At 56.7% G+C, this 24,456-nt stretch overlaps 2 protein-coding genes across 10 annotated transcripts; one reads left to right on the top strand and one right to left on the bottom strand.

Annotated features, from left to right (window-relative positions):
• Positions 1 to 17,643, top strand: Prodh (proline dehydrogenase 1). Of its 3 annotated transcripts, none has more exons than XM_006994477.4 (14): positions 1 to 403; positions 3,679 to 3,887; positions 6,585 to 6,619; positions 6,934 to 7,083; positions 7,945 to 8,009; positions 8,175 to 8,291; positions 8,654 to 8,733; positions 9,454 to 9,535; positions 10,858 to 10,950; positions 11,422 to 11,568; positions 12,819 to 12,994; positions 15,147 to 15,245; positions 16,906 to 16,994; positions 17,076 to 17,643. In XM_006994477.4, exons 1-14 carry the CDS (start codon positions 95 to 97, stop codon positions 17,261 to 17,263), a joined length of 1,839 nt encoding a protein of 612 aa, XP_006994539.2. In that variant the 5' UTR covers positions 1 to 94; the 3' UTR covers positions 17,264 to 17,643. The 3 variants fall into 3 exon arrangements, with proteins under 3 accessions (XP_006994539.2, XP_015843421.1, XP_076404570.1); XM_076548455.1 differs by lacking the exon at positions 1 to 403 and adding an exon at positions 457 to 1,206; XM_015987935.3 differs by having other exon boundaries at positions 152 to 403; positions 16,906 to 17,643.
• Positions 16,552 to 24,196, bottom strand: LOC102928376 (DiGeorge syndrome critical region gene 6 like). Of its 7 annotated transcripts, none has more exons than XM_042259008.1 (6): positions 24,024 to 24,196; positions 23,226 to 23,386; positions 19,816 to 19,916; positions 19,065 to 19,241; positions 18,457 to 18,519; positions 16,552 to 18,370 (listed from the first exon to the last, which is right to left on the bottom strand). In XM_042259008.1, the coding sequence occupies exons 1-6, from the start codon at positions 24,131 to 24,133 to the stop codon at positions 18,284 to 18,286; spliced, it is 699 nt and encodes a 232-aa protein (XP_042114942.1). In that variant the 5' UTR covers positions 24,134 to 24,196; the 3' UTR covers positions 16,552 to 18,283. The 7 variants fall into 7 exon arrangements, with proteins under 7 accessions (XP_042114942.1, XP_076404571.1, XP_042114943.1 ...); XM_076548456.1 differs by having other exon boundaries at positions 19,065 to 19,214; positions 24,024 to 24,195; XM_042259009.2 differs by having other exon boundaries at positions 19,065 to 19,205; positions 24,024 to 24,191.
• Positions 24,197 to 24,456: the final 260 nt, after the last annotated feature.

Here is a 24,456-nt window from a genome sequence, read left to right as displayed (position 1 = left end):
AAGGACTCCAGGGGAGATGGAGGGGGTTGCAGAGCCGGACAAAGCTTCTTAAAATGGGAGCGGAGCCACTGGGTGGTGGGTGGGGCTTCCGGGAATGGGCGTGGCCTCAGGGGGCGTGGCTGGCCGAGCGTACTTAAGCCTCCCGGGCGCGCGTGTTGGCTCCGCCATGGCTCTGAGGCGCGTCTTCCTGCTGCGCTCGGCGGCACCACGTGCGCAGCCCGCCGCGAGCCCAGGGGCTGTGCGGGCATGGGGAGCAGCCGAGGCTGTGCGGCGGCCCGTGCCAGTCGTCGACTTCAGCAACACGCAAGAGGCGTACCGCAGTCGGAGGAGCTGGGAACTGGTGCGCAACCTGCTAGTGCTGCGCCTGTGTGCGTCGCGGGTGCTGCTGGTGCACCACGAGCAGGTGCGCGCGGGGGGGGGGGGGGTGGCCAGGTGGGCAGGGGCCGCGCGGGACATCGGCGCGGCCAGCGGGTTACCGAGTTCGGAAGTGTCAGGCAGAGTCACTCAGGCATGGCCTGAAGCTGGGCAGGCAAGGAAGACGGCCGTTTCCTGCGTGTTGCCGGACTTTGTGAAGTTTCCTACTCGCAGTCACTACCAATTAGGAAGAAGGGCCGATAGTGTTTAAAATATGTACGGTGTGTAGGAATGCAGCCGTCACCCATGATGAGTCTGCTGTCCTCCATGCAGCTCCCAGGTTTGGCCAGCTTGAAGGGCTTATCGAGGCTAGGATCCCAGAATTCCACAAGTGTGACCCGCCGCTCCCAAACACGGCTACTCCGAACAGTTTTGGGAAATGGGACAAACTCCCAACATTTTGTTTCTTATGTTTAAATGTATTGTAAATACAGTCGAAGAGCCTAGATTCAGAAACTTCTGATCCTTCTGCCTCCGCCTCCCAAGTGCTCTGATTACTGGCCCGAGGGTAACTCATCTCTATCTGGCACACACTGGAATGCAGTGTAAAAGCTGGAGGTTCTCAGAGACTAGGAAACATGCAACTTTAAACTGCAACATGGTAACTTTGAGAAATGTGAGGGCCTTTGGGGAAAGCAGAATACCGCTTCAGCCAGTCTTGAAAGGTTAGTGTAAGTTAGTTATCTCTAGGTGACCCGGTGATGTTTGTAAGGATACAGATCTGGAAGTGACTCCTCCGGGGAGACTGGAGGAGCTGGAGCTGCCCTTAGCTGAGGCCACAGCAGGTAGGAGGTGAGTCATACCCCACAAGATGGAACTGAAGTGCTGCCGGGATCCCTAGGAAGAACGGCTTTAATGGTGGGCAGGGCCATGACGCGGAATTAACGCCTGGTAGGGGAGCTGGGAACACAGGAAGAGGAGCCCCAGCTGGGGGCAGCAAGTGTCAAGGACTTTGTGGAGTCTCAGCATGTAGCCGGCAGCTGGAAGGGATCTTCAGCCCGGAGGGAGGATGGCGCAAGCTGGGCAGGAGTGACTTACAGTGGTTAGCCACTGGGTCTCTGTGCAGAGCAGGAACTGGACCAAGTTGAGCGGTGGTTTGTGCTTCCCCCCTAGATCCTGAGGGTTGGTTCTGAGGAGGGTGAGTCCTGCACCTCTATGCCAGTCAGGGTACTGTGGGTGACCAGGAGTGGGGCATGCCATCTCCTCTGGCTCTCTGGGGCCTGCTCTGGGTAGTGCTCAGGCATGTGCTATGGCTTCCTAGAGGAAGCAGCAAACCCCACCCCCACCCGGGCTCCACCTGTCCAGCCGGTACCCTGGGAGCCTCTCTGGGAGATCTGTGCTGCTGTCACCGCTAGTGGCCTCAGTGCCTGGTGCTGAAGGAAATGGTGTTCAAAGCCGGGCCCCGAGCCTAAGATCGGCTTACCAGATCCTAGACTGACGGGCCAGACTGAGGACAGTCGACCCGGGCCTTGCAGCTGTGAGACTCTAGCTGGGGTAGTGGGCAACCAGACTTGTTCCGAGGAGCCGTGGGCCAAGGACCTGAGATTGGAATGCTGCCTGGGTTTGGAGCCTTGTTGGGGACCGTGAAGCAGCCTACTGACATCAAGACAGGGTTTCTCTGTGTAGCCCTGGCTGTCCTGGATCTCGCTCTGTCGACCAGGCTGGCCTTGAACTCGCAGAGATCCACCTGCTTCTGCCTCCTGGATTGTGCCACCACCCCTGGCAGGCTATCGCTTTTTGACCGTGAGCCTAAGCTGAAGAGATTGGGTGCAAATTGCGGTGGTTCTCTGGGGCCGGAGGAGAGAATTGGTTTTATTGTCATCATTTCCTGGACATCGTTTGAGACTTTTCTTTGTGTGTGTGAGTGCACGTGCATGTATGGGAGCCCAAGGACACACTTGGGTGTGCTTCCTCAGGTGCTGTCCATTTTTTTTGCTTTAATGTTGTGTGTGTGTGTGTGTGTCTCCACCATTCTCAGTGACCAGGGTAAGAAAGCATGTGATTGTCATAGGTGGCCATCCCCTCATCTATCACCTCCCATGGAAAGTATGTCAGGAATTTTTTTTTGAATCAGAGATTATAACTCTTGATAAAAGAACAATGCAGAAGTCACCCCAGGTCCTGAATGGGACTGCATGAGGTGCTGTCTGGGGTGTCTCCATGGAGCCCATCACAGAGTGGCAGGGCCTGATGGGGAAGGTGTTTGACTTGTGAACGTTTAGACTAAGAGTGAGCTCCCCACATAGAAAGGGGTTCGGGGCTTGGGGAACCCCAGGCTTTTCCTTTCTTGGAGCTGAGTTGGGTGGGCAGGAGTAGACTCGGGCTTCTACCTCTGCCCTAACTACGTGAGGAGTGACCTTGTTGCTTCTTCCTCTTGGGCATCTCTCTTGTCTGCTTCCTTCCCTTTTTTTCCTCAGGCGTAAGGAATGCTTACAGTAATGTGAGATGGAGTGAGATATGACAGAAGACGTGGCTGGTTGCATGCAGCCATCTTTGTGAGGGCGCATCCGTCAGCATAGCTGGTCAGCCCTGGATGAGACTGTGGAGTGCACTCCCATTTCACGGTGTCCTGTAGACAGACAGACCTCTCTCTCTCCATTTGAATTCTGTGTGTAGCCACGTTGGAGGGCCTCACACCAAGCCCTGTTCTGGTGGGTTAGAACGAGAGAACAAAGCATCGTGAGAGAGATCATTCTAGAGAGTTACCTCTGTACCACCCCCAAGACCACTAAATGTCGCAAAAATGGGTCCCTGGGAGATTGACTGGATCCCCTGTTCCCCACCAAGGGGTGATCAGGCAACCCTGGTGTCCTGGGGTGCTCCATGAGCCAGCCCCCTTGGGGCAGAGTCCTTAGGGGAGCAATGTGCTCAGAGTTTCATAGAACCAGTAGCTTGAGAAGTGGTGCAACCTCTCCCATGCTGCCCTGGATCAGGACTGCTTCAAGTGGTCTCTATAACACACACAAGGCCGGGTGGAGGTGGTGCACACCTTTAATCCCAGCACTCAGGAGGCAGAGCCAGGCAGATTTCGGTGAGTTGGAGGCCAGCCTGGTCTACAGAGCAAGATCCAGGACAGGCACCAAAACTACACGGAGAAACCCTGTCTCGAAAAACAAAACAAACAAACAAACAAACAACAAAACCACGCACAGTGTGGAACTGGGGTCAAACCGGAGGAGTCAGCGGCGGCCTTGCCAGGATGGACAGACAGATGGTCAGATGGACAGACAGATGGTCAGACAGCTGCTTCCCTTTGCCTTTCAGTTGTTCCACGTTACCAGGAAGCTTCTGGGGCAGAGGATGTTCGACAGACTAATGAAGATGACCGTCTATGGCCAGTTTGTGGCTGGCGAGGACCAGGAGTCTATCAGGCCTCTGATCCAGCACAACAAAGCCTTCGGTGTTGGCTCCATACTGGACTATGGATTGGAGGAAGATCTGAGCCATGAGGAGGCGGAGCGCAAGGAGATGGAGTAAGGCCTGCCATTCTGGAGTTATAAGGCACAGATGTAACCCTGAGGTGCACCAGGCTGTGGGGGCCTCAGCTAGGTGGTGGCCAAGACTTGGAGAGCCTTTGGCCTGATTGCCAGCAGCCCTCATGGGCTGTGCCTAGCTAGAGTTCTTCTTTCCTGCAGACCAGAGCACTGTGCTTTTGTGAGCCTGTACCAGAAGAGGGCTGAGCGATAGATCTGCAAACTGGCCCTTGGCATGTCCAGCTCATCACGTAGCACTGAGGCTGCAGTTTTACATTTTGAGTGGTTGAAAACTATCAGGTCAAGAACTATATTTTGTGATACAAAACTATTTAAAATTCAGATTGCCTTTGCAACTTGCAAGGGCAGAGTGGTGTAAGTGTGTGGCCTCTAAGGCTGAGACTTAGCCATTCACAGAAACATTTGGTGGTGCCTGGCTTCCTGCTCTGCTACAATCTACAATCTCTCTTTCCAAGGATTCCCGCCTCGCTGACTGGACCTGCAGGTTCCAACTAGTCCTCAGATAGTTTCCTAATCTGCAGATGGCTGTGCCTGCAGGGTGCAGAGCTTTGCAGACTGGGCCCAGCCGACACTCATGGCCAGTAGAATTGTAGCAGGCAGCGGTGTGTGTGTTGTGACAGGCAGCCTGGAGTACCCTGCTGGCACCAGCTTGCCCCAGGAACTTTCCCCCGGCCACGAGTAGAAAGCACAGCTCACAGACTGCCCCCTTGGCAGCAGGACAGAGTGGCCTTATTCTGCCCCCGGGGTGGCAGCTGACTCTCTGGAGGCCTGCACCCTCCCTAAGAGGCCCTTGCTTGGGTTTGGGGTCCTAGGTCTCTGGCTGCGGTCGTTCCACACGTGAAGCTCAGGATGGGCCTTGTCAGGCCGTTGACTCTACCCTGCTCCTCCCCAGGTGGCTAACAGGAGGGGCCGGGGAAAGGCAGTCATGTGAGGCTGCTGGCCCAGAGAACAGAATGTCCGAGCCTGGCCTCAGCCTGGGAGCCCAGCCACTGCTTAGTGATTGGCCATTCTGAAGGCGGGGTGACCCAGCCCCTGCATCCCCTGTGAACCTCAGGATTTGGTTGCAGGCCTTTACTGAGGCTGCTGTTGAATAACTAAGTGGATTCCTCGGCCTCAGCCTAGATAGCGTGAGCACTGAGTGCTCTCACCCAAGCGGCCTTGCTGTGAGGTTGGGTGGCAGGCCCGCCCTTCCTGCCTGTCTGTGCATGTCCATTGGCTGCTCAGCCTGTCATGGCTGCTTGTCCCACGGGAGCTTTGCTTGGGCTCCGGGACATCAGAAATAGACCTTTCCTGACCCAACAGTGCCCACCCTCCAGTGCCAACAAGTGGCGGGGATGTGGGTCCCGCTCTGCGGCTGGTGTCTGTGCCTTCAAAGTACTAACAAGAGGGTGAGATGCCACTCTGACGGTGCCCTGAGTCTGTAACGGGGGGCTGGCAATCTCCACATCTTACAGGGCCCACTGGTTGCACCTGGCCAGAAGTGAGCAGCTCTACAGACCCGGAGACGAGGCCTGTCCCTAGCTAATGGAAAAAGGCACAGAAAGCGTGGAGACCAGACCATCTAAACTCCGGGCCGTGGGGCTTTATAACCAACCTCCCATCGGGGGTCATTGAGCAGCCCAGGCTCGTTCCTTGACAGGGTTTCTGCTCAGGGGATTCCCTGCGCCCGCCTCCCTGCACTGATAGCCCTGGGGACTTTTGTCTGGTTGACCTGACACTGCTCTTATGGAACCCATATCCTCCGGGGACCTTGGCTGTCTGTCTCTGAGGGAAGGTGACGCATGGGGACTGTCTGCCTCCTCATTAGAGACTCAGAACACTGTTACAAATGACATTTCACCCTCTTTCTTGTTACATCTTGTCAGCATGGGGTAGATGGAGCAGTAGCTGTCTGCCTAGCTTCTGTCCCCTGGGCTGTGGCCTTGTGGGCTGAGGGGCTTGTGGGGAGCCCCAGGCACCCAAGAACATGGCCTGCCCCCCCCCCATAGTTTCTGGCTCAAAACGTCTGAATTAGGGTCCTGGGACTTGAGAGGAGGGCCCAGGACAAGGCTTCTCGGCACGTTGCTTGGTGGCCCAGATTTGCCGAGTAGTGAGGTTCCTTGATGGCCGAGGCTCACTGATGGAAGGCCTGCTGGAGAGAGCTAGGGAAGGAGCAGTGTTCTGCCCTGTGATGTGCCTCGGCACCCTGCCCTGTGGAGGACTTGATGTCCCCGAGGGATGGGGACCAGGGAGGTTTCCAGTGAGGCGATATTAAGGTCTCATTTACATCTTCTAAGAAAATTTCTGGTCACTATTTGGAAAATAAGCCTAAGTGCCTTAGTAGAGGCTGGGGCCATAGGGTGGGAGTAGCCAGGGTATGTGGGACTCTATCTGGAGACCTTAAATGTTAGGAGTGCAGTCCAGAGCAAGGGGCATTGTTGCTGGAATGGAGGAGCCCTTATACAGGGTGGCCCCTGTTCCTCTCCTTGCCTGGCCTCATCAGTAAGGAAGGCTCTACCCACAGGCAGCCTGGGCATCCTCTCTCTGGCCCAGGTGGTCATGCCAGGCCTGAGGAAGGGCTGGGTTAACTCAAGTTGGTCTGTTTCCTTGAGCCAGTCTTCCGTCAGGTTCATGGTCTAGTCCAAGGCTCAGCTGCCTCCTGGTGCCCTGACCTTCGCCTCCTCCTCTGTCCTGCAGGTCATGCACTTCTGAAGCAGAGAGAGACAGCAGCGGTGAGTGTAGGAATGGGCACTCTCCTCACGCCAGCACACAGTCTGGTGGCCCAGGAGACAAAGCCAGAGACTGCATCCCGTGGCCAGAGCGGTGGTCCTGGCTCTGTACCCGACCCACCTGAGGGCTCCTAGTGAGATACAGGCTCCTGGTATTTTTAACAGTTCTGGGAGGCTCAGTCACCTTGGCCTTCAGCAGGCCATCTGGAGGGTTGCAGCTCTGGGATGTTGGCCTGGGCTGGGATGGGCAGGACATTGAAGAGGGAGTTCTGAACCAGGATGGCATCTCTAAAAAGGCCATGTCTCTACCTTCCCAGGCACAAATAAGAGGGAGAAGCAGTATCAGGTCCACCCTGCCTTTGGAGACCGCAGAGATGGAGTCATCTGTGCCCGCACCTATTTCTATGCCAACGAAGCCAAGTGCGACAACTACATGGAGAATTTACTGCAAACCATCGAGGCCTCAGGTGGGGCCCCCCACTTGCTAGCTGCTCGGCAGAGCCTTGTGGAGGAGGTCAGGGCTGCAGTGGAGAGTCCTGACAGCTCCTGGGGGACCCCTGACAGCTCCTGGGGGACCCCTGACACGCCCATGTTCCTGTGCATGTTCCTGACCCTGGGCCTGCCCCTGCGTATGGTGTCCTGACACTGAGTTCTGGAATCCGCACCCCTCAGGTTGAGGGTCAGATCTGGGAGCTGATGACCCAGCCTCCGTGACTGCAGCTCCTCCTCCTTATAAGAGGATTGAGGATGGGAAGACCAGTTAGGCCATGGGGCCACTGAGCCCTCGGGTTCCCGGGGTCCTGCTCGTGTGGTAGTGGGCCCCACACCTTCAAATGCATTGCACCCCGCAGGGTGTGACACTAGTAAGCAGCTGCCTCACGGTGGCCTGTGTGACCACTGCACTCTGGCGTCTTGGCATTTTGGTGAGAGGCATCTGCTTGTCCTGACTGTTCCCCCTGGGGTTCTGTGCAGTCCCTGTTCCACTTGGCATTTCTGTGCTCTGTGGCCCATACATGGATGGCCTACAGTGCTGAAGGCATAAGAAGAAACAGCCAAGGAGGCCGCCAGCAGTACAGATCTCTCGGGCTTCTTTGCCTGGTGTCTTCTTGCAGTTCAAAGGCTGTGGCATCAGCCCTCCCCACCTCTGTAGCACGGTCCTTGGAGCAGCCATGTGCAAGGGCATTTAGGAGACTGGGTATCACTATGTGTAGGAGCTGGCTACGGGGCTGGTTTTAAAGACCAGGGAACTGCAAGGTGTACTTGGCCCCTCTGACTCAGTCATCCGTCTCCTTGGAGACACTCATGGTTCTTCCTTTGGCTTCTGACAGGTGGAGCCAGTGACGGTGGTTTCGCAGCCATTAAGCTCACTGCACTGGGGAGACCGCAGTTTCTGGTAAGTGGTGGCACATTTGATCTGCAGAGGCTTTGAGACCTGGGGCTGATAGGTGCACCGAGAGGCTCAGATTGGTAGCTGCGATCTGGGGCTACAGAGGGGGCCCCAGGACTGGATGGAGGAGCTGGGCACTGGCTGCAGTGGGGCTCACACCTGCACTGGCAGCTGCAGTTCTCAGATGTGCTGACCAGGTGGAGACGGTTCTTTCATCAAATGGCCGCAGAGCAGGGGCAGTCTGGGCGTGCTGCTGTGGACACAAAGCTGGAGGTGACGGTGCTCCAGGTGAGCAGCCCTTCCCCTTCCCCTGGAACCTACAGTGGTCTAAGGTGGGGTCTGGGAGATGTTTGGGGGTGTAGCCGGGGCAGTGGAGGGGAGAAAGGGGGGAACAGTGCTGTGGTGGGAACTCTGGACGGCTCCACTGTCTACAGAGTGTATGGGGGGGGGGGGTAGGGAGTTGGCTCAGCAGAGAGCTGATGTGGGAAACGGCAAAGATAGGAAAGGTACCACGGCCACCAGGAACAGAAATGACCCTGAAATGAGTCCTGTTGTCATAGATGATATGACACTCACTCTCAGAGTGGAGGTGGGGATGGGTGTTAACGGACTGAGAGACGGCAACTGCCTCTGCCTTCTCCATTCCCAAGGAAAGCATCGCGAAGATGGGCATCGCGTCCAGGGCCGAGATCAAGGGGTGGTTCACACCAGAGACGCTGGGAGTGTCTGGGTAAGAGCTGACATCCACCCCGGCACAGTCACGGTCTCAGCGGAGCCCCAGCGGTTTCTGTTCCTGGTCACCTTCCAGGAAAGGATGAGCCCTGGGAATGACAGTGTCAGGGTACTACTGCTTCCTGAAATTACTGACAGGAGCGGATAGTGAGCTGGGAGTCCTGGGGCACAGGCAGCATGGGCACAAGACTTAGAAAACAACCCGGGTCCCAGAGCATCTTCCTAAGAGCCACACTGGCGGGTGAAGTCAGCACCCCATGTCCCATCCTTAGGGACAGAGGCTGGGACTCATGTCACCAGGAGTCCCAAGTCAAGTCAGAATGCTGGCTCTCAGGTGGCCTTGGCTAGCCCTGCCCATTGGCATCTCCAGCCTCCTGAAGTGACATCTGCATCCTGCCTAGCCTTACGCTGATGGCTCTTCCTCTAGCCTGACCTGGCCGTCGAATTTTCTGTATACTTTGTTTTTACTGATACTGACACATTGGAAAAGTGGCCATGATTTGGTTTTAATTTTTTTTTTTTTAATCGAGAGAAGTATTTAGTCTTTAAAATCAAACACTGGGGTGGGCTTTGTGAAGGCTGAGTTTGGAAGTAGTCATTTGAGGAATGGGCTGGTGTGTGTCAGACCCCCAAACAACCCTAGTGCTTGGGGGCAAAGCCAGGTGGTTGGACCCAGAATTCCTGGCCGCTTGCTCTGCTGATGTACCTCATCCCTCAGCACTGTGGACTTGCTGGACTGGAACAGCCTCATTGACAGCAGGACCCAGCTCTCCAGGCACCTGGTGGTCCCCAATGTGCAGGTATCCCCCAATTCCATATGTCTGCCCACCCAGGGGACTCACTGTGATCGAGGTGCCATTCTTTCTGACCCTACCACAAAGACAAACGCAGTGTCCACAGTGCTCAGTGGACCTCTACACACAAGGAGAGGATGGGTGTCTTGAGAGGGTCTTCCCCAGCCCACCTAGTCTGGTGTGTTGGGTCACCACAAGTCTTTAGGGCTGAACAGGGTCCAACTGGGTAGTTCTCATCTGGGGTCTCCTAGTCACTTGGACTCAGAGGGTGGCAGGCAGGGCCAGGTCATGGAGGTACTCTGCTCACGTGCGGAAGGTGGTGCTGACCGTCACCTGGGCTTTCTTCCAAACATGGTGGCTGGGTTCCCAGAGTGAGTGTCCCCTGAGATGAAGGCCAGGCAGAAGCTGCATTGACTTTTGCAGCATGGCCTTAGAAGTCACGCCAAGTTCAGCCTGGCAAAGAGAGTTGCTGGTGTGGCCTGAATTCGGGGAAGTGGTGTGTGGAACACCCCTGCTCTGGGTTCTGAAGGAGGAACAGCAGTAGCAGCCACGGGACCTTCAGGCGTTTATTCTGTTGTGTCTCTAGCCCCCGAGACCGAGGGCCCACACCAAACTTTGAGCCACTGTCCTGGAACCTCAGCGTGTTCATGACGTCTCCGCCCCAAGGTCACCGACAGACTCTGGCACATGCTGTTTGTGCTCAGTGTGCTGCTGGGATCAGTGAACGGATGGCTTATTAGCATTGCAGGAGCATCCTGGGCTGGGGCTGCAGGGGGAGGGGCAGAGCTGTGGTGCCTGGAGTTTCTGGTGCATCCTGCCAGTTCTCACCAGCCCACCAATGACCTGCTTGGCTCCTTGAAAGCCACATTTTGGTCTCAGGCTGCAAGTTAGTAGTAACGCATAGCCAATGGCTCCTCCTCTCAAGACTTTTCTATCCCCATGGGGCCTTCTGGTTGATTGGGGTCAAGGTTCTCTTCCTCTGCTTTTTTTTTTTTTTTTTTTTTTTTTTTTTTTTTTTTTTTGCATGGTTCCCTACTGATCTCAGGATTGAAGGGAGCCATAGAAATAAACTCCTGGGGACACAGGCCTAGGCCTGGTGCGGCTTACACGGTAACAGCTTTCCTCACGTGTAGGACAGTGAGTGGGCTGGCTCTCAGCTTGGGCCATTTTGTCATTGTATCTAACTGGTTTAAGGCAAGGTACTGAGAGGCGGCCTCTCTGGTCCCTGACAGGGCAGGAGAGTGGGCAGGAGAGCACTGCTCCAGTGTGACTCGCCTCAGGTGGAGCACTGTGGCCCACAGTGGCCTGACTTCTGCTGTAACCCTCAGACAGGCCAGCTAGAGCCCCTGCTGTCCCGGTTCACGGAGGAGGAGGAGCAGCAGATGAAGAGGATGCTGCAGAGGATGGACGTGCTGGCCAAGGTGTGAGCGGGTGTGTGCGTGTGTGCGTGTATGTGTGTGTGTGTAGGATGGATGTGCTGGCCAAGGTGTGAGCGGGTGTGTGTGTGTGTGTGTGTGTGTGTTGGGGAGGATGGATGTGCTGGCCAAGGTGTGAGCGGGTGTGTGTGTGTGTGTGTGTGTGTGTGTTGGGGAGGAGGATGGACGTGCTGGCCAAGGTGTGAGCAGCTGTGTGTGTGGGGTGGGGTGGGTGGTGGGAGGAGGATGGATGTGCTGGCCAAGGTGTGATCGACTCGTTGTGTGTGTATGGGGGGGGCGTAGGGGAGGATGGATGTGCTGGCCAAGATGTGAACAGCCCTGCCAGTGTGTGTGTGTGTGTGTGTGTGTGTGTGTGTGGTAGTGGTGGGGGACACAGAGCATTAGGGCCCCAGCACCTGAGCAGAGGGAAGGCATCAACCTTCAACCATAGGTTCTTCCTCCCTGTGTGCCTCTCAGAAAGCCAGAGATGCAGGCGTGCGGCTGATGATAGATGCTGAGCAGAGCTACTTCCAGCCGGCCATCAGCCGCCTCGCCCTGGAGATGCAGCGCAGGTTCAATGTGGATAAGCCGCTCATCTTCAACACATTCCAGTGCTACCTCAAGGTACAGCCATCCACCTCCCGCCTCCCTATCTCCCTGCCTGTTTCCAGTGCCTGACTGCGGGGCTGAGACCTCTCCCAGGTGGTATGACCCACCACCTCGCAGGGATCTGCCTTTCTAGGGCGCCATGCAGTATCTGACGGGCCTGCTTTGTGCAGAGGCCAGAGCAGCACAGGTAAAGGAATGCGCAGGCTACTCACCCTAGACTGAGTTCAACTGTGGAGGAAACAGGCCCTGCCCAGTGGGGCACCTGGGCTTGCAGGAGAGGTTGGGTTGGTGCCGGTTGCAAAGGAGGAAACAAGATCCCTGGGACCCTGTCCAGGACCCAGCCAAGAGTGTGCGTGTGGTCTGGCAAGATGACGCAGTGAAAACACTTGCTCTGCACGCCTGCCAACCTGAGGTGGTGAATGGAGAGAGCCAACTTCTCTCTAAGTTTCCCTTCACTCCCACATGTGCAGGACGGTGCCCTGCAGACCACCTTCCCACAGTACTAACAAAATGCAAGTAAAAGTGCGTGAGGACAGAGGGCGAGGATGTTCCTGGGCTCCTCGGAAGACTCATAGCTGACTGCCATTATTAGCACAGGACCCTCTTAAGAGTCTGAAAAAATCGCCGGGCGGTGGTGGCGCACGCCTTTAATCCCAGCACTCGGGAGGCAGAGGCAGGCGGATCTCTGTGAGTTCGAGGCCAGCCTGGGCTACCAAGTGAGTTCCAGGAAAGGTGCAAAGCTACACAGAGAAACCCTGTCTCGAAAAACCAAAACAAACAAACAAACAAACAAAAAATCTGAAAAAAATCACCAGACTCCCCAGGAAGATTGACAGGGCTGAAGTAGACCTGGGAGCCCAGAAAAACCCCAAGTCGAGCCCGGCAGCCTGAGGTTCCTAAGTTGCTGGGCACCAAGAGGACATGGTGTGTATGGGGGCAGTCCCAGACAGGTGGCAATTTGCTCCTAACTTGCCAAGGTGACTCTGAAATACACAGTAACTCCAGGCATCTGGGTTGGCACCCACAGGGCCATCTCAGGCTACACAGAGGAGGCTTAGATGGCCCCACTGTCTGTCACCTTTCTTTGGGGTTGGAGGTTGGAGGCCCAGCTTCATCCACATCTGTCTCCCACATCCTTTGAGGGGCGCGTCCCTCAGGTAACCCCTGGCCGGCCTGGGCGCTTTAAGCTGAGACACACATGAAGCAGGTAGTCCCGGTGCTCTGACCAGTGGGGCTCCCTGTGACTTTTGAGCTTGGCCTTGCAGGATGCCTATGACAATGTGACCATGGATATGGAACTGGCTCGCCGTGAGGGCTGGTGTTTTGGGGCCAAGCTGGTACGTGGTGCATACATGGCCCAAGAGCGTGCCAGGGCTGTGGAGATCGGCTATGAGGACCCCGTCAACCCTACATACGAGGCCACCAATGCCATGTACCACAGGTGAGAGGGCCTTCTGTGCCTTCTTGGAACGATGCAAGAGAACCTTGGCCCCGAGTGTGGTGGCCCCATTCAGGCAGAGCCAGTTTCCGGAGGGCAGAGGTGCTATTTCTGCTACGGTCACCCTTTTTCCAAAACATCAGATTTTTCCTCTTGAATATGGATAAGTACTGGCCTCTGCCCCCAGTTGGCTTCTGCTGACACTTGAAACAACTGATACAGCGCATGTAGCAGGGTGCTTGCCTAACATGCCTGAAGCCCTGGGTTTGAACCCCAGCACCACATAAACCAGGTCTGATTGACTGTGGACACCTTTAATCCCAGCACTTGGGAGGAGAAGCAGGAAGAGCAGTAGTTCAAAGTCATGCTTGGATGAGAGAGGGGAGGAGGTGAGGGGAAAGAGATCCATCCCAGGTGCCTGGCTTGCCCCGAGTGGCAGGCTCAACCTGTCAGCTTTTCAGCTCAGCATGGCAGTCAGGGGCAGTGGCACACCCGTTCTCTCTGCCGGTTCTGACTGGGGCCTCCTGTGCAGTTGTTCTGGATGTTATGGAGAATGATCTAGGCTAGCTGTGCTTCAGTTCTGGGTGGTTTATTAAGCGTACGGCAAGCAAAAGGATTAACGGAAAGAAGCAGCAGATAGTGAACATTACCAAGTCGTGGGCCCATAAGGTCAAGCACACAGCTGGAGTAGTGCCCACAGCCAGCAGGGGTGCGGGGTGGCCCCACCCGGACAGACAGGGGTGCCGGGGTAGCCCCACCCAGACAGACAGGGGTGCCGGGGAAGCTCCACCCAGACAGACAGGGGTGCCGGGGAAGCCCCACCCAGACAGACAGGGGTGCGGGGTAGCCCCACCCAGACAGACAGGGGTGCTGGGGCTCCTGGTGGGGAGTCCCGGACAGCCGTCTGCTCTGAAGGACCAGCTTTTTGCCTTCCTACTGGAAACATTTTGTGAGATCAACAATGTCAACTTTTGGATTTTTGACATCTAGCTGTTAAAGATGTCCCCAGTGCTCGTTTCTCTCATGGTGACAGAACCAAGGGGCTAGCCTGATGTAATGGGGGGGTGTGAGTGTGGACTTCAGACAGAATACGCTGTGATCTGGAGTGTGGGGGCAACCCCACTTCGAGGACCAGCGTCTCAATGAACTCAAACAGCATGTGACCACTTACCCACATAACCTGTGTTGCCAGTGCATGCAGTCCGGCTTCACGCCCCCCTCCCCCAGGCTGTGCTTGCTTATTGCAAACCTTGGGTCCCGGCTCCTTCCTGTTCCATTTCAAGAGTCGCTGCACATCAGGCAGTGCCACATGCCAATGTTTACGCTGCACACGCTGCCCTCTGCCCCTTGCCTCTTAATGACTCCATCTCCTATTTCAGCAGTTGCCAGGACAGGACACCCAGGGTATGTTCAGGCCCATGGCCTTTTCCGGGTATGGTCCTGGACTCATTGACCATCCTGCCCTCCTGCTGTAAGCACAGCTGGGGGATGTTCCTAGAAACTGACCTCTTGGGTCAGAGAGCGCGTGTCTGGTGCTCAGGGACACCCACCCTACCTGAGGCCTCCACGAGTGTGCTATAGGGTCCCTGCCCAGAAGCCAAGCCACAGTTCAGCCCTGGTAGGATCCGACTGCTGGGGAGATGTGAACTAATGATTCCCCTGATAGGAACACCAAGGACGGATTGGTACCATCCAAATCTAGTGTGGTTAACCAGTGGAATATATGGGCGTCACATGACTGGGGTGACTCACGCAGTGGCATCAGTGAAACCCTCACTCACCCCAGCAGAGAGGACAATTCAACAGAAGCTGCATCCCTGGAGCCCCCAACCACCCTGCAGACAGCTCCACGGAGTCTCCGCCCCGCTTACACTTACGGCTTTTATGCTTTTCTAACCGTGGGAGGGGCTTGTCAATCTAACTGTCCGGGTTTCCTGCACTGAGCAGTGAGTTCCTATGCAGATGTCCTTATCTTCTTGAATCTTAGGAGCCTCCCTCCTTCCAGGCAGGAAGGTTTCACAATCACCAGCTAGGGAGGCCCTCGTTTCTGAGGCTCTCGCCCTGGCCGCAGCTGCAACCATGGCCTGCAGAGCCACAAGGGTTCAGGGGGTGGTTGGCCTGGCGCCAAGCTTAGGTGGGGCTGTCCCTGTCCCAGGTGCCTGAACTACGTCCTGGAGGAGCTGAAGCGCAACCCCAGGGCAGAGGTGATGGTGGCTTCCCACAATGAAGACACAGTAAGCTTCACACTCCGCAGGTGGGTTCTGCCAGCCGGACTTGGGGGCTTCTCGGTGGCTTGTGGGTGGCAGGTGGTACCAGGCTGAGGGAACACACGCGACCTGTTAGGTGTGCAGAGTGTCTGGGTGGGGGAGGGTGGTAACGTGTGGAATGAGCGGACACAGCTGCAGCCTATAGATGCCGACAGGCACCAGGCTTGTCCGTCATTCCTGACCTTACCCTCCAGGAGGTTCCTAGCTACTCTAGTTTTTGAAACACCAATTATCAAGTTCAAAACTAAATTTTGTTAGGTGACAAAAAACGGCTGAGAGACAGATCCAGGGGTAGATCCCGGGCCTGGGGAGCCTGGCCAAGTGTGGCCTCGTGTTTACCAAGTTTCCTGTAGCATTTTAAACCGCGCTGGAATTTAATGTAATCTTTTTTTCTTTGAATACTTATCCCAAGGAGTGCAACTTTGGTAGAGTTCTAACAAGTCAAATACAGAAATAGGTGAAGTCTTAGAGAGTCTGGTACATTTTCCGTAATTACCAGGGCCCCAATAGCCCCCATCCCCCATCTCCATGTTTCTGGATTTGGATGCAAAAAATCTGGTAGACCCTGTACAGTGGTCTTGCTGAGTCAGCCCAGGAGTCAGGCTCAGGCTCCACGGCACAGTGGGCTAACCCTACACCCAGGCTGCAGAGCACAGTGGGCTAGCCTACACCCAGGCTGGGCCACCCTGTGGGGCTTCCTAAAGAAGCAATGAAGCTGAGAGGTTGGGCTGGGCAGTGGGTGGGGGTGACTCCCACCTGCAGGGCTCTCCCATGCTCCAGCCAGCCTGGGGCAGGGTCAGGACTGAGATGATGGGAACAACTGAATGTTAGGGGAAGGGATGGAAATCCCAGGCCTTGCCATGAATAGGGTGCAGAGAGACCCAGGGTCCTGTGTCCTGGGATGTGCTCAATGTGCCGCCTGGAGCTAGGAAGCTGGAGATGAGGTAGTTATCACCGCGCAGACATTTAAACTAGGAATGCGCAGTCAGATCCTGCGGGGACAGCTGCCCCACCTTCCAGTCGAGCACAAGTGACTCGACTTGTGAGCACGTGGACTGTGGCTTGATTCACAGAGCCCACGTAAGAAAGCCGGTGTGGGGTAAGAACTGGTAACCCCAGCACTGGGGAGCCAGACACAGGAACAGTCAAAGTGGTGAGCCCTGGGAGACTGTCTCAAAAATCAATGGATGGCTCCTGAGGAACAATACCCAAGTGGTCCTCTGGTCACGTGCATGTACACGCATGAACACTAAGCACACATACGTGTAGTACAATGTAATCCATAGTCATGACTGGATTTTCTAGTAGGCAAGTTACAAATGATTTTATTTTTTGAGTCAACGTGTTGATAGCATGTGATAGCCATAGTACATCTCTGCTTTCCATTCAGACCAAACGAGAGCTGTGCGGCCAGCAAGGGAGAATGACGTGCCCGTCACTAGAGCCAAGGCTCAGAGCACTATAGGGGCACTGGAGGTGGAGAAGGGGTCGGAGGCAGTGGGATGGGAAAAGCAAGTTGCCCTGGCTCTCCCGGGTCCCTGCCCCAGCCCACTGGAGACAGGCTGGAATGTGGGTGAAGAGGGGCTCAGAGCTACATCAGGGTGCCTGTGTCCTGGGGTGGGTCCTCACCAGCACGGCCCCTTCCAGGATGGAGGAGTTAGGCCTGCATCCTGATGATGGCCAGGTGAGCTTCGGACAGCTGCTGGGGATGTGCGACCAAATTAGCTTCCCACTAGGTGAGCTGGGTTGTCCTGGGTGTGTGCAGGGGGGCGGGAGGCACACCGTGAGCGTGGGCCTTCATAGCTGTGTGTGTGCAGGCCAGGCAGGATTTCCCGTGTACAAATATGTACCCTACGGTCCTGTGATGGAGGTGCTGCCCTACCTGTCCCGCCGTGCCCTGGAGAACAGCAGCATCATGACAAGGGCCCAGCGAGAGAGGCAGCTGCTCTGGCAGGAGCTCCGCAGGCGCCTGCGCACTGGCAACCTCTTCCACCACCCGGCCTAGTCACCGCAGGAACCATGCCCACACCTACTCCACTCAACCTGTTAGCTCTGGGGCCTCAGGCAGGGCACAGCTTTGGGTGGGCTGGGATTCCTTAGCCTAACCTACCCCAACAGGGTTCACCTTCTTAGATCCAAGTCTTTGAGGTGCTGAGGTGGGGGCTGCCCCCGGGACATCCTGCACCTCCAGGGGCAGACACTCAGGTATGGGGTTGGCCAGAGTCACTGGGAGCTGACCCACTATTCCCAGTGGGCACTCATCACCTCCGCAGGCTGCAGAGCCCCAGTCCAGAATACCTGCCAGGGTCTAACCCACCTTCCAAGACCCCGTGGTGGGCGGAGGGCAGAAGCCTGTTTAGTCAATAAATCATGCTGTACTGAGAACCATCGCCTTTCTGTTAGTGCCTGCACATGAAGTCAGCTCTGAGCAGCAGAGGGGCTGGCCTGGATGGAATATTCCCTGGAGTTCCAGAGGCCACTCCAATCCAGACACTGGGGAGGGACATGTGTCTGGCTGCAGTGACACCTAGCCAGCCGCTTGCATTCCAGGCTGTGGCTGAGGGCAGGCAGCACACAGATGCAAGGCCCAGCTCCCCTCGCCTCCTGGCCCTCTGCGCCCTTCACTCCAGAAACTCAACCCTAGCTGGCTCTGCGGCAGGTCCCCCACCTCCTGCTAAGCTCTCCAGTTTTCCTCAGCAGTTCGGAGGTGGGTTCTTGACAATGAGAGGCATATAAGGGCTTGACTGGGTATCTCGGAAGGCCACTGCCCATGGTCTCTGCCTCTCTGCTGGCTCCGGCATGGCAAGAGTCACTAGGAGAGGATCCTTGCTAGCACAGACACAAACCATGTGCTGGAGTCTTTATTTTTCTAGGCCACACAGGGCTTGGGTTCTGGAGCTTCTTCTACCCAGAGCTGGGGCTGTCAAGCTGGGGCCACTCCAGAACAAGCAGAAGCCAAGCCTGGAGGGAATGTGGGTGTGCCCAGAGGGGAGGCACTAGAACCCACACCCTACTCAATGTTCAGTCATGGGACCTTCTCCAGATACCATTCCTGTTGCTTGGACCCCTCCCCCAAATCTGGACCGAGGACAGCAGCAGGTGCAGTCAGCATCTAATCACAAAGATACACCTGTTACCAGCCATCCCAGGCAGTGGAGGACAGCAGGGCCCTCCTGGTCACAGGGCTGCCTTCCCCACCTGGCAGTCTCTCTGCTGTAGCTTCCTGATGAGTTCCAACAGGTTCATCTGCAGCGTCAGCTCCTGGGATGTAAGAGAGGCCCTGTAAGGGCCAGCCCGACACCCCGTGCCCTTTCGTCTTGGCCTAAGACATACAAGGGCCTAGAAGACGTCAGGTAGTAAGGCTAAGGGGAAGGTGGCTATGGCCAGGCAGAGGGAGAATCTGGGCCTTGGCACCTAGGACAGCAGTCTCTGACTGGCTTCCTTAGAGTGGCCACGGGAAGCTAGCATGCAGGAGGTAGGTGGAAGCCTCTGCAAGGCTGGACAGGTGGGCATTACCTCCACGTCCTTCCCAGGGCCTTCCACCTCATCTCTGCCCACCACTAACTCTAAGCTTCATGAAGAACCAATGTGCCAAGACTCCAGGGACCGGGTGTATTGACATATGTCTGTAATCCCATGCTTAGAAGCCAAGGCAGGAGGACTCCAGGTTCAAGGCCAGCCTGAGCAGTACAGCAGACCTTGTCCCGCCAAAGTGTAAATAAATACAAACAAAACGAGCTCCAGGTAGAACCGAACCTTCAGGGGCCAGGGATACAGGCTTCGGCAGGGCTGGCCTAGGTGCTGACCTGAGGATTCGTGGTCACGTAGAAACCAGCTACCCCTGCCTTCTCCAGTGTGCTCTGCTGGTCAGCAACCTTCCGGTCCAGTTCCAGGACAATCTTGCGGTCCATGGCCTGCTGCTCCTCCCGGATTCGATGCTCCATGGCCTGCCATGGCTTGAGTGAGGGTGGCTCCTGCCGGGGCTTCCCCCCAGGGATGCCTCAGACATCCCCGCCTGCTCCTCCCTCCTGGCTACCCTGCCCACCCATGGCGGTTCTGGTTCCAGGGCCACGGCATCCTTGCTTGTGGCTTAGCAGAGGCTACCCAGCAGTCCCAGCCCCCTGGGGCCACCACCCTAACACCATGGCTTGTTGACGTCCCGTGGGTCTACAGCTGACCCGGCTCCTCTCCTGGCTGCTCTGGCCACCCAGCCACTGGCTTCAGCACCCTGACTCGGTCTCCTGACTGCTGTGGCCATCCAGCCACTGGCTTCAGCACCCTGACTCAGTCTCCTGGCTGCTCTGGCCACCCAGCCACTGGCTTCAGCACCCTGACTCGGTCTCCTGGCTGCTCATTAGGCTCCAGTCCACAGAGACGCTCATTGGGAGGACCGGGAGTGACAGATGGGCGGTGACTCCTCAGCTAGGGTATGTCAGGCCCCATGGGAGAAGCCATGAGCTGGACCTCTCCAAGCCTCCAGCAAGCCATGAGCTCAGCTTCTGAACCACCCTCAGCCCTCCACTGAGCCAGGACCAGCTATCCCGTCCCAGTTCCTACCTCCAGCTCGCGCTGCTGAGCTGCCTGGAGTACTGGCAAGTTGTGGGGCCGGCAGGTCTGCTGGGCTTCCAGATGCTTCTGCCTCAGAGCCTGCCTGAGCACTAGGAGGGAAAGAGAGTTGTCAGCAAGAGAGGTGTTGGGAAGAGGGGGCAGCTGAGAGCTGGCAGCGGGAGCTGGGTTAGAGGCCTAGTCTAAGAAGGCCTAGTCTAAGAAGTCCTCCACCTCCAGGGTGCTAAGAGAGGGCTGCAGGTTAGGCAGGGATGGCAATGACCTCAGAGCTCAGAACACCCAGGGCAGGGACAGGAGGCACACAGGTGCCTGAGGCAGGCGGTCGCTGGAGTCAGGCGGCACAGTTCTAACTGTGCTATCCTGAACACCATTCACAGGACATCACCCAAGGACACCTACTGAAGTATTAGAGCCAGAAGCCCATAAGAGAAGGAAGGGGCTCTGTCTGCCAGTAGTGCCGTGTCAAATCAAGCTTGGTGCTGCCCTATAGGTGAGCCCAGCAGACGCTGCCCAGCAGCCAGCAGAGGTGTGCACAGGCTCATACTGTGAGCCAACAGGGGTCTGCACTGGGAAGTCTGTTTGACCCTCTACCAGCAGGCTAAGTACCTGGTCCCTGATCAACTGTGCCACATGTATGGACATGTACAAACTGTACATGCCCTGATGGGAACACTGACAGATAGGACATGGGATGATGAGGAATTGCCATCACAAAATGGAACATACCACACCAGTCTGCACATAAAATGGGAGTGTGGCTGGCCGGCCCTGAGGAAACTCAAAACCTCCTACTCCTAGAAGAGATTCACAGGCAGCTCTCTTCAGGGAGGCTCCTTGAGTCTGATAGCCTCTACAGTGCCCTCGTTCTCAGCATTTTGTACATACTTCAATGATACCATGTATTGTTGTTTGAAAATGAGGGGCACCTCAATATAAGTCTATCAACACAAGGACAAGAGAGAGACTGCCTAATTATCTGGTTGCAGGGAACATGAGGTAGACACAGGGCTTGTGGGAACGGGCACATGCACACCGCTAAAAGTCCCAGGTCAATTCCCAGATTCCATTCTGGCCGCTCGCTCAGGAGGGGCCTGGGCATGGTAATGAGCAAGGGAAACAAGGTGCCCATCCCGCCACCACCTTCTGGATCTGGCTGAAGGCAGCGGAGGCTTGCACTGCCAGGTGCACCAGAGCCTGGGCCAAGCTTTCTGAAAGACAAATGGCAAAGGCTTGAGGCAGGTACCAAAAACATCCCAGATAAAAGGGCTCTGCAGAATAATGGCCAATTCCAGATCAAGTCAGGGGAGAACAATTAAAAGTAAGAGTGGAGGTCTTTCCTTTCTGGTACCGGAAGGAAAGTGCTGGAAGAATGATGGATGTAAGAGAAGGAGCCAGGCAAAGCCTCCTGCTGGTCACACAAGGCAGTCAGGACACTGAAAACTGAGCAAAGCAGGGCCTGGCCCAGACTTGGCATCCCAGCACTGGGGACGCTGAGGCAGGAGGACTGCCAGTTCTAGACTACACTGTCTTAGTAAACCAAGAGAGAAAAGAAAATAATGAACTGAGTCATGTACTTACGAACTAGATACACCATATACCTCTACCAAAACATTAACAAAAAGACACAGCCACTCCAACATTTGGTGAGGAAATAAAACTCTTGGAAAACTGAAGAGACTTCTCAAAACATTCTGAGGCAAGCATTACCTTCATACCCACAAAAATATTACAAAAAATTAAAAGGTTGTTGTCTATCAGGAATAAGGCAAAACCCCTAAGATTCTCATGAATCAAATTCAACAGACCAAGATGGGAAGTGACTCAGTCAGTATCATGAGCCCCCATGTCAAGAGCTGGGCACAGCAGCGTGCTCTGTAGGCTCAGCACTGGGGAGGCAGGGACAGGCTGCTCCCTATAGGTCAATGGCCAGCCCCAGGATCCAATCAGTGAGCTCCAGGTTTGGTGTCAACAAATAAGGTGGAGAGAAACAGGAAGACATGCGTTGCCGTGTGGTTAGTTCCAAGACAGGGTTTCTCTGTGTAGCTTTGCACCTTTCCTGGAACTCACTCTGTAGCCCAGGCTGGCCTCGAACTCACAGACATCTGCCTGCCTCTGCCTCCCAAGTGCTGGGATTAAAGGCGTGCACCACCACCCGGCTTTAGTTTTATGTCAATTTGACATAAGCTAAAGTCATCTGAGAGAAGGAAGCCTTGATTAAGGCAATGTCTTCATAGGACTGGGCTGTGGGCAAGCCTGTAGGGCATTTTCTTAATTAGTGATTGATGGGGGAGGGCGAACCCCATTGTGGATGGTGCCATCTCTGGTGCCACCAGAACCTGGTGGTTCTGGGTTCTGTAAGAAAGCAGATCAAACAAACCATGGGGAGCAAGCCAATAAGCAGCACCCCTCCATGGCCTCTGCATCTGCTCCTGTCTCCAAGACCTGCCCTGACTTCCTTCGATGATCAACAGTGACGTTGAAGTGTAAGACAAACCCTTTCCTCGGGTGGCTTTTGGTCATGGTGTTTCATCACAGCAATAGTAACCCTAACTAGGACATCAGCCTACCTCTGGCCTCCACATGCATGGGCACACAAGTGCACACATACACATGTACACACCCACATGAACACTACACATAAACCTACACACAATTTAAAAAACAACATACATAAAAGAAAAATACATCATGGCTATACAGGATGGATTCCCAGGATGCAGTTCATGTCAGGAATTTAGAAATCATTGTCACTCACTGTAGTAACAGAAAAGCCACCGGATCATCTCCATAGGAACTGGAAAGGTTTTAACAAAATCCAACACACATTTCTAATGGGGGAACTCCTGTCTGGCAGCACACAGACACGACCTGTCCCAGAAAGGCTGGGAATGTCTGCATGTAAATATAACTCAATATAGAGAACTTGATTAGCATGTGTGAGGCCCTGGGTTCAGTCCTCAGTATCAAAATCCAAAGTAATAACAAAGCCCAAAGATCTATGGCGAAGTATTAGTGGAGAGCACGGGGACAGTCACACTAGTCCCTCAACTTCCCTACAATGTGTGAACCGAGTCAAGCTCGGAGCCAATAAAATGGGAGGGAGACCTGATGGAACAACGGGAGCAGCCTAGTATAATTTCGGACACCAGAAACCGATCACGCCTGAGACTCCAACGGGAAGGTGCTACGAATAACGGGCTATCTAACTGGTACGACAGACCTGTCAACAGACCTACAAGCAGCACGGCCCATCCTGCCTAGGAGAATGCGGGGACCTGGGGACCGCAACTAAGAAGTTTCTGAGCAGCGGGCTAAAAGGGCAAGCATAGACGGGCTCTGCACCACCCGAGGCTCCTGCGACCGGAGACGCCCTGGGAAGGCCCCCCTCCCAACACACACACCTCGGTGTTCGTTCTGCAGCCGCAGCCGCTGGTTATACAGGCTCTTCTCGGTGAGGTGCTGGATCTCCAGAAGCCCCTGCACGATCTCGAACACAGTGCCGTCGAGCAGCGCCAGGGCCAAGTCGCTGAGCGTGGTGTAGGACAGGCGCTGCTGAAAGGAGCTGCGGGCAGACCGCCGGGTGAGCGCGGCCCCAGCCCCGGCTCCTGCCTCCGCTCCGACCCCCAACCCGGGCCCCCGCCCCTGCCTCCGCTCCGACCCCCAACCCGGGCCCCCGCCCCTGCCTCCGCTCCGACCCCCAACCCGGGCCCCCGCCCCTGCCTCCGCTCCGACCCCCAACCCGGGCCCCCGCCCCTGCCTCCGCTCCGACCCCCAACCCGGGCCCCCGCCCCTGCCTCCGCTCCGACCCCCAACCCGGGCCCCCGCCCCTGCCTCCGCTCCGACCCCCAACCCGGGCCCCCGTCCCCAGCCTCCGTCCCCGCCTCCCACCCCCGTTCCCGGCCTCCCGCCCGCCCACCCCCTCGGTCCTCGGGCTCCGCTCCCCGGCCCCCGGCCCCCCCAGCCGCCCGGCCCCTGGTCCACGCCCCCCGCCCCCGCCCCCCGTCCCAGCCCCCGCCCCGGACCCCGGTTCCTGCTCCTGGCCCCGACCCTCCGTCCCCGCCTCCCACCCCGCTCCCCGCCCCCAGCTTCCGGGCCCCGTCCCCGGCCCCCCGGGTCCTCGGTCCCCGGTCCCCCCGGCCGCCCGGCCCCTGGTCCACGCCCCCCGCCCCTGGCCGACGGCCCCTGGCCCGGCCCCGAACCTGGGCAGTTCCTTGACCAGGCTCTGCAGCGCTGACAGCAGCTGGTAGTGCCGCTCCTGCTGCCGGGCCCGGTCCGCAGCCTCATCCCCGGCGCCCGCGTAGCGGTCCATACCCGGCCACCCGCCGGCCCCCAGTCCGCCTCTCCCGGACGCGCCGGCGAGCCCCGCCCCCTGACGTCAATCTCCGGCGCGGATGACGCACGCGCCCCGCCCCTGCGGTAAGTGTGGGCTCTCCGCGCCGTGCGTCACGCTCGGAAGGACCCGCCCCTCCCCTCCAGAGGCTGCTGGACGCGCTTGGTCGGGGCGGGGGCAGTGGGGGGCAGCTGGGGCTCGCTGGGCTCCCGGAGGGACCTGACCTCGGAGGTGCACGCCCTGACCCCTGCATCCCGGTGTTTTAAAGGAGCGGGTCCGGCCAGCACGGAGTGTGCGCGGAC

The sequence above is a fragment of the Peromyscus maniculatus genome, chromosome 12 (genome assembly GCF_049852395.1).
Source record: "Peromyscus maniculatus bairdii isolate BWxNUB_F1_BW_parent chromosome 12, HU_Pman_BW_mat_3.1, whole genome shotgun sequence".
Classification (NCBI taxonomy): Eukaryota; Metazoa; Chordata; class Mammalia; order Rodentia; family Cricetidae; genus Peromyscus; species Peromyscus maniculatus.
Note: the sequence above shows the minus strand (reverse complement) of the source record. Positions and strands in the feature narration are given on the sequence as shown.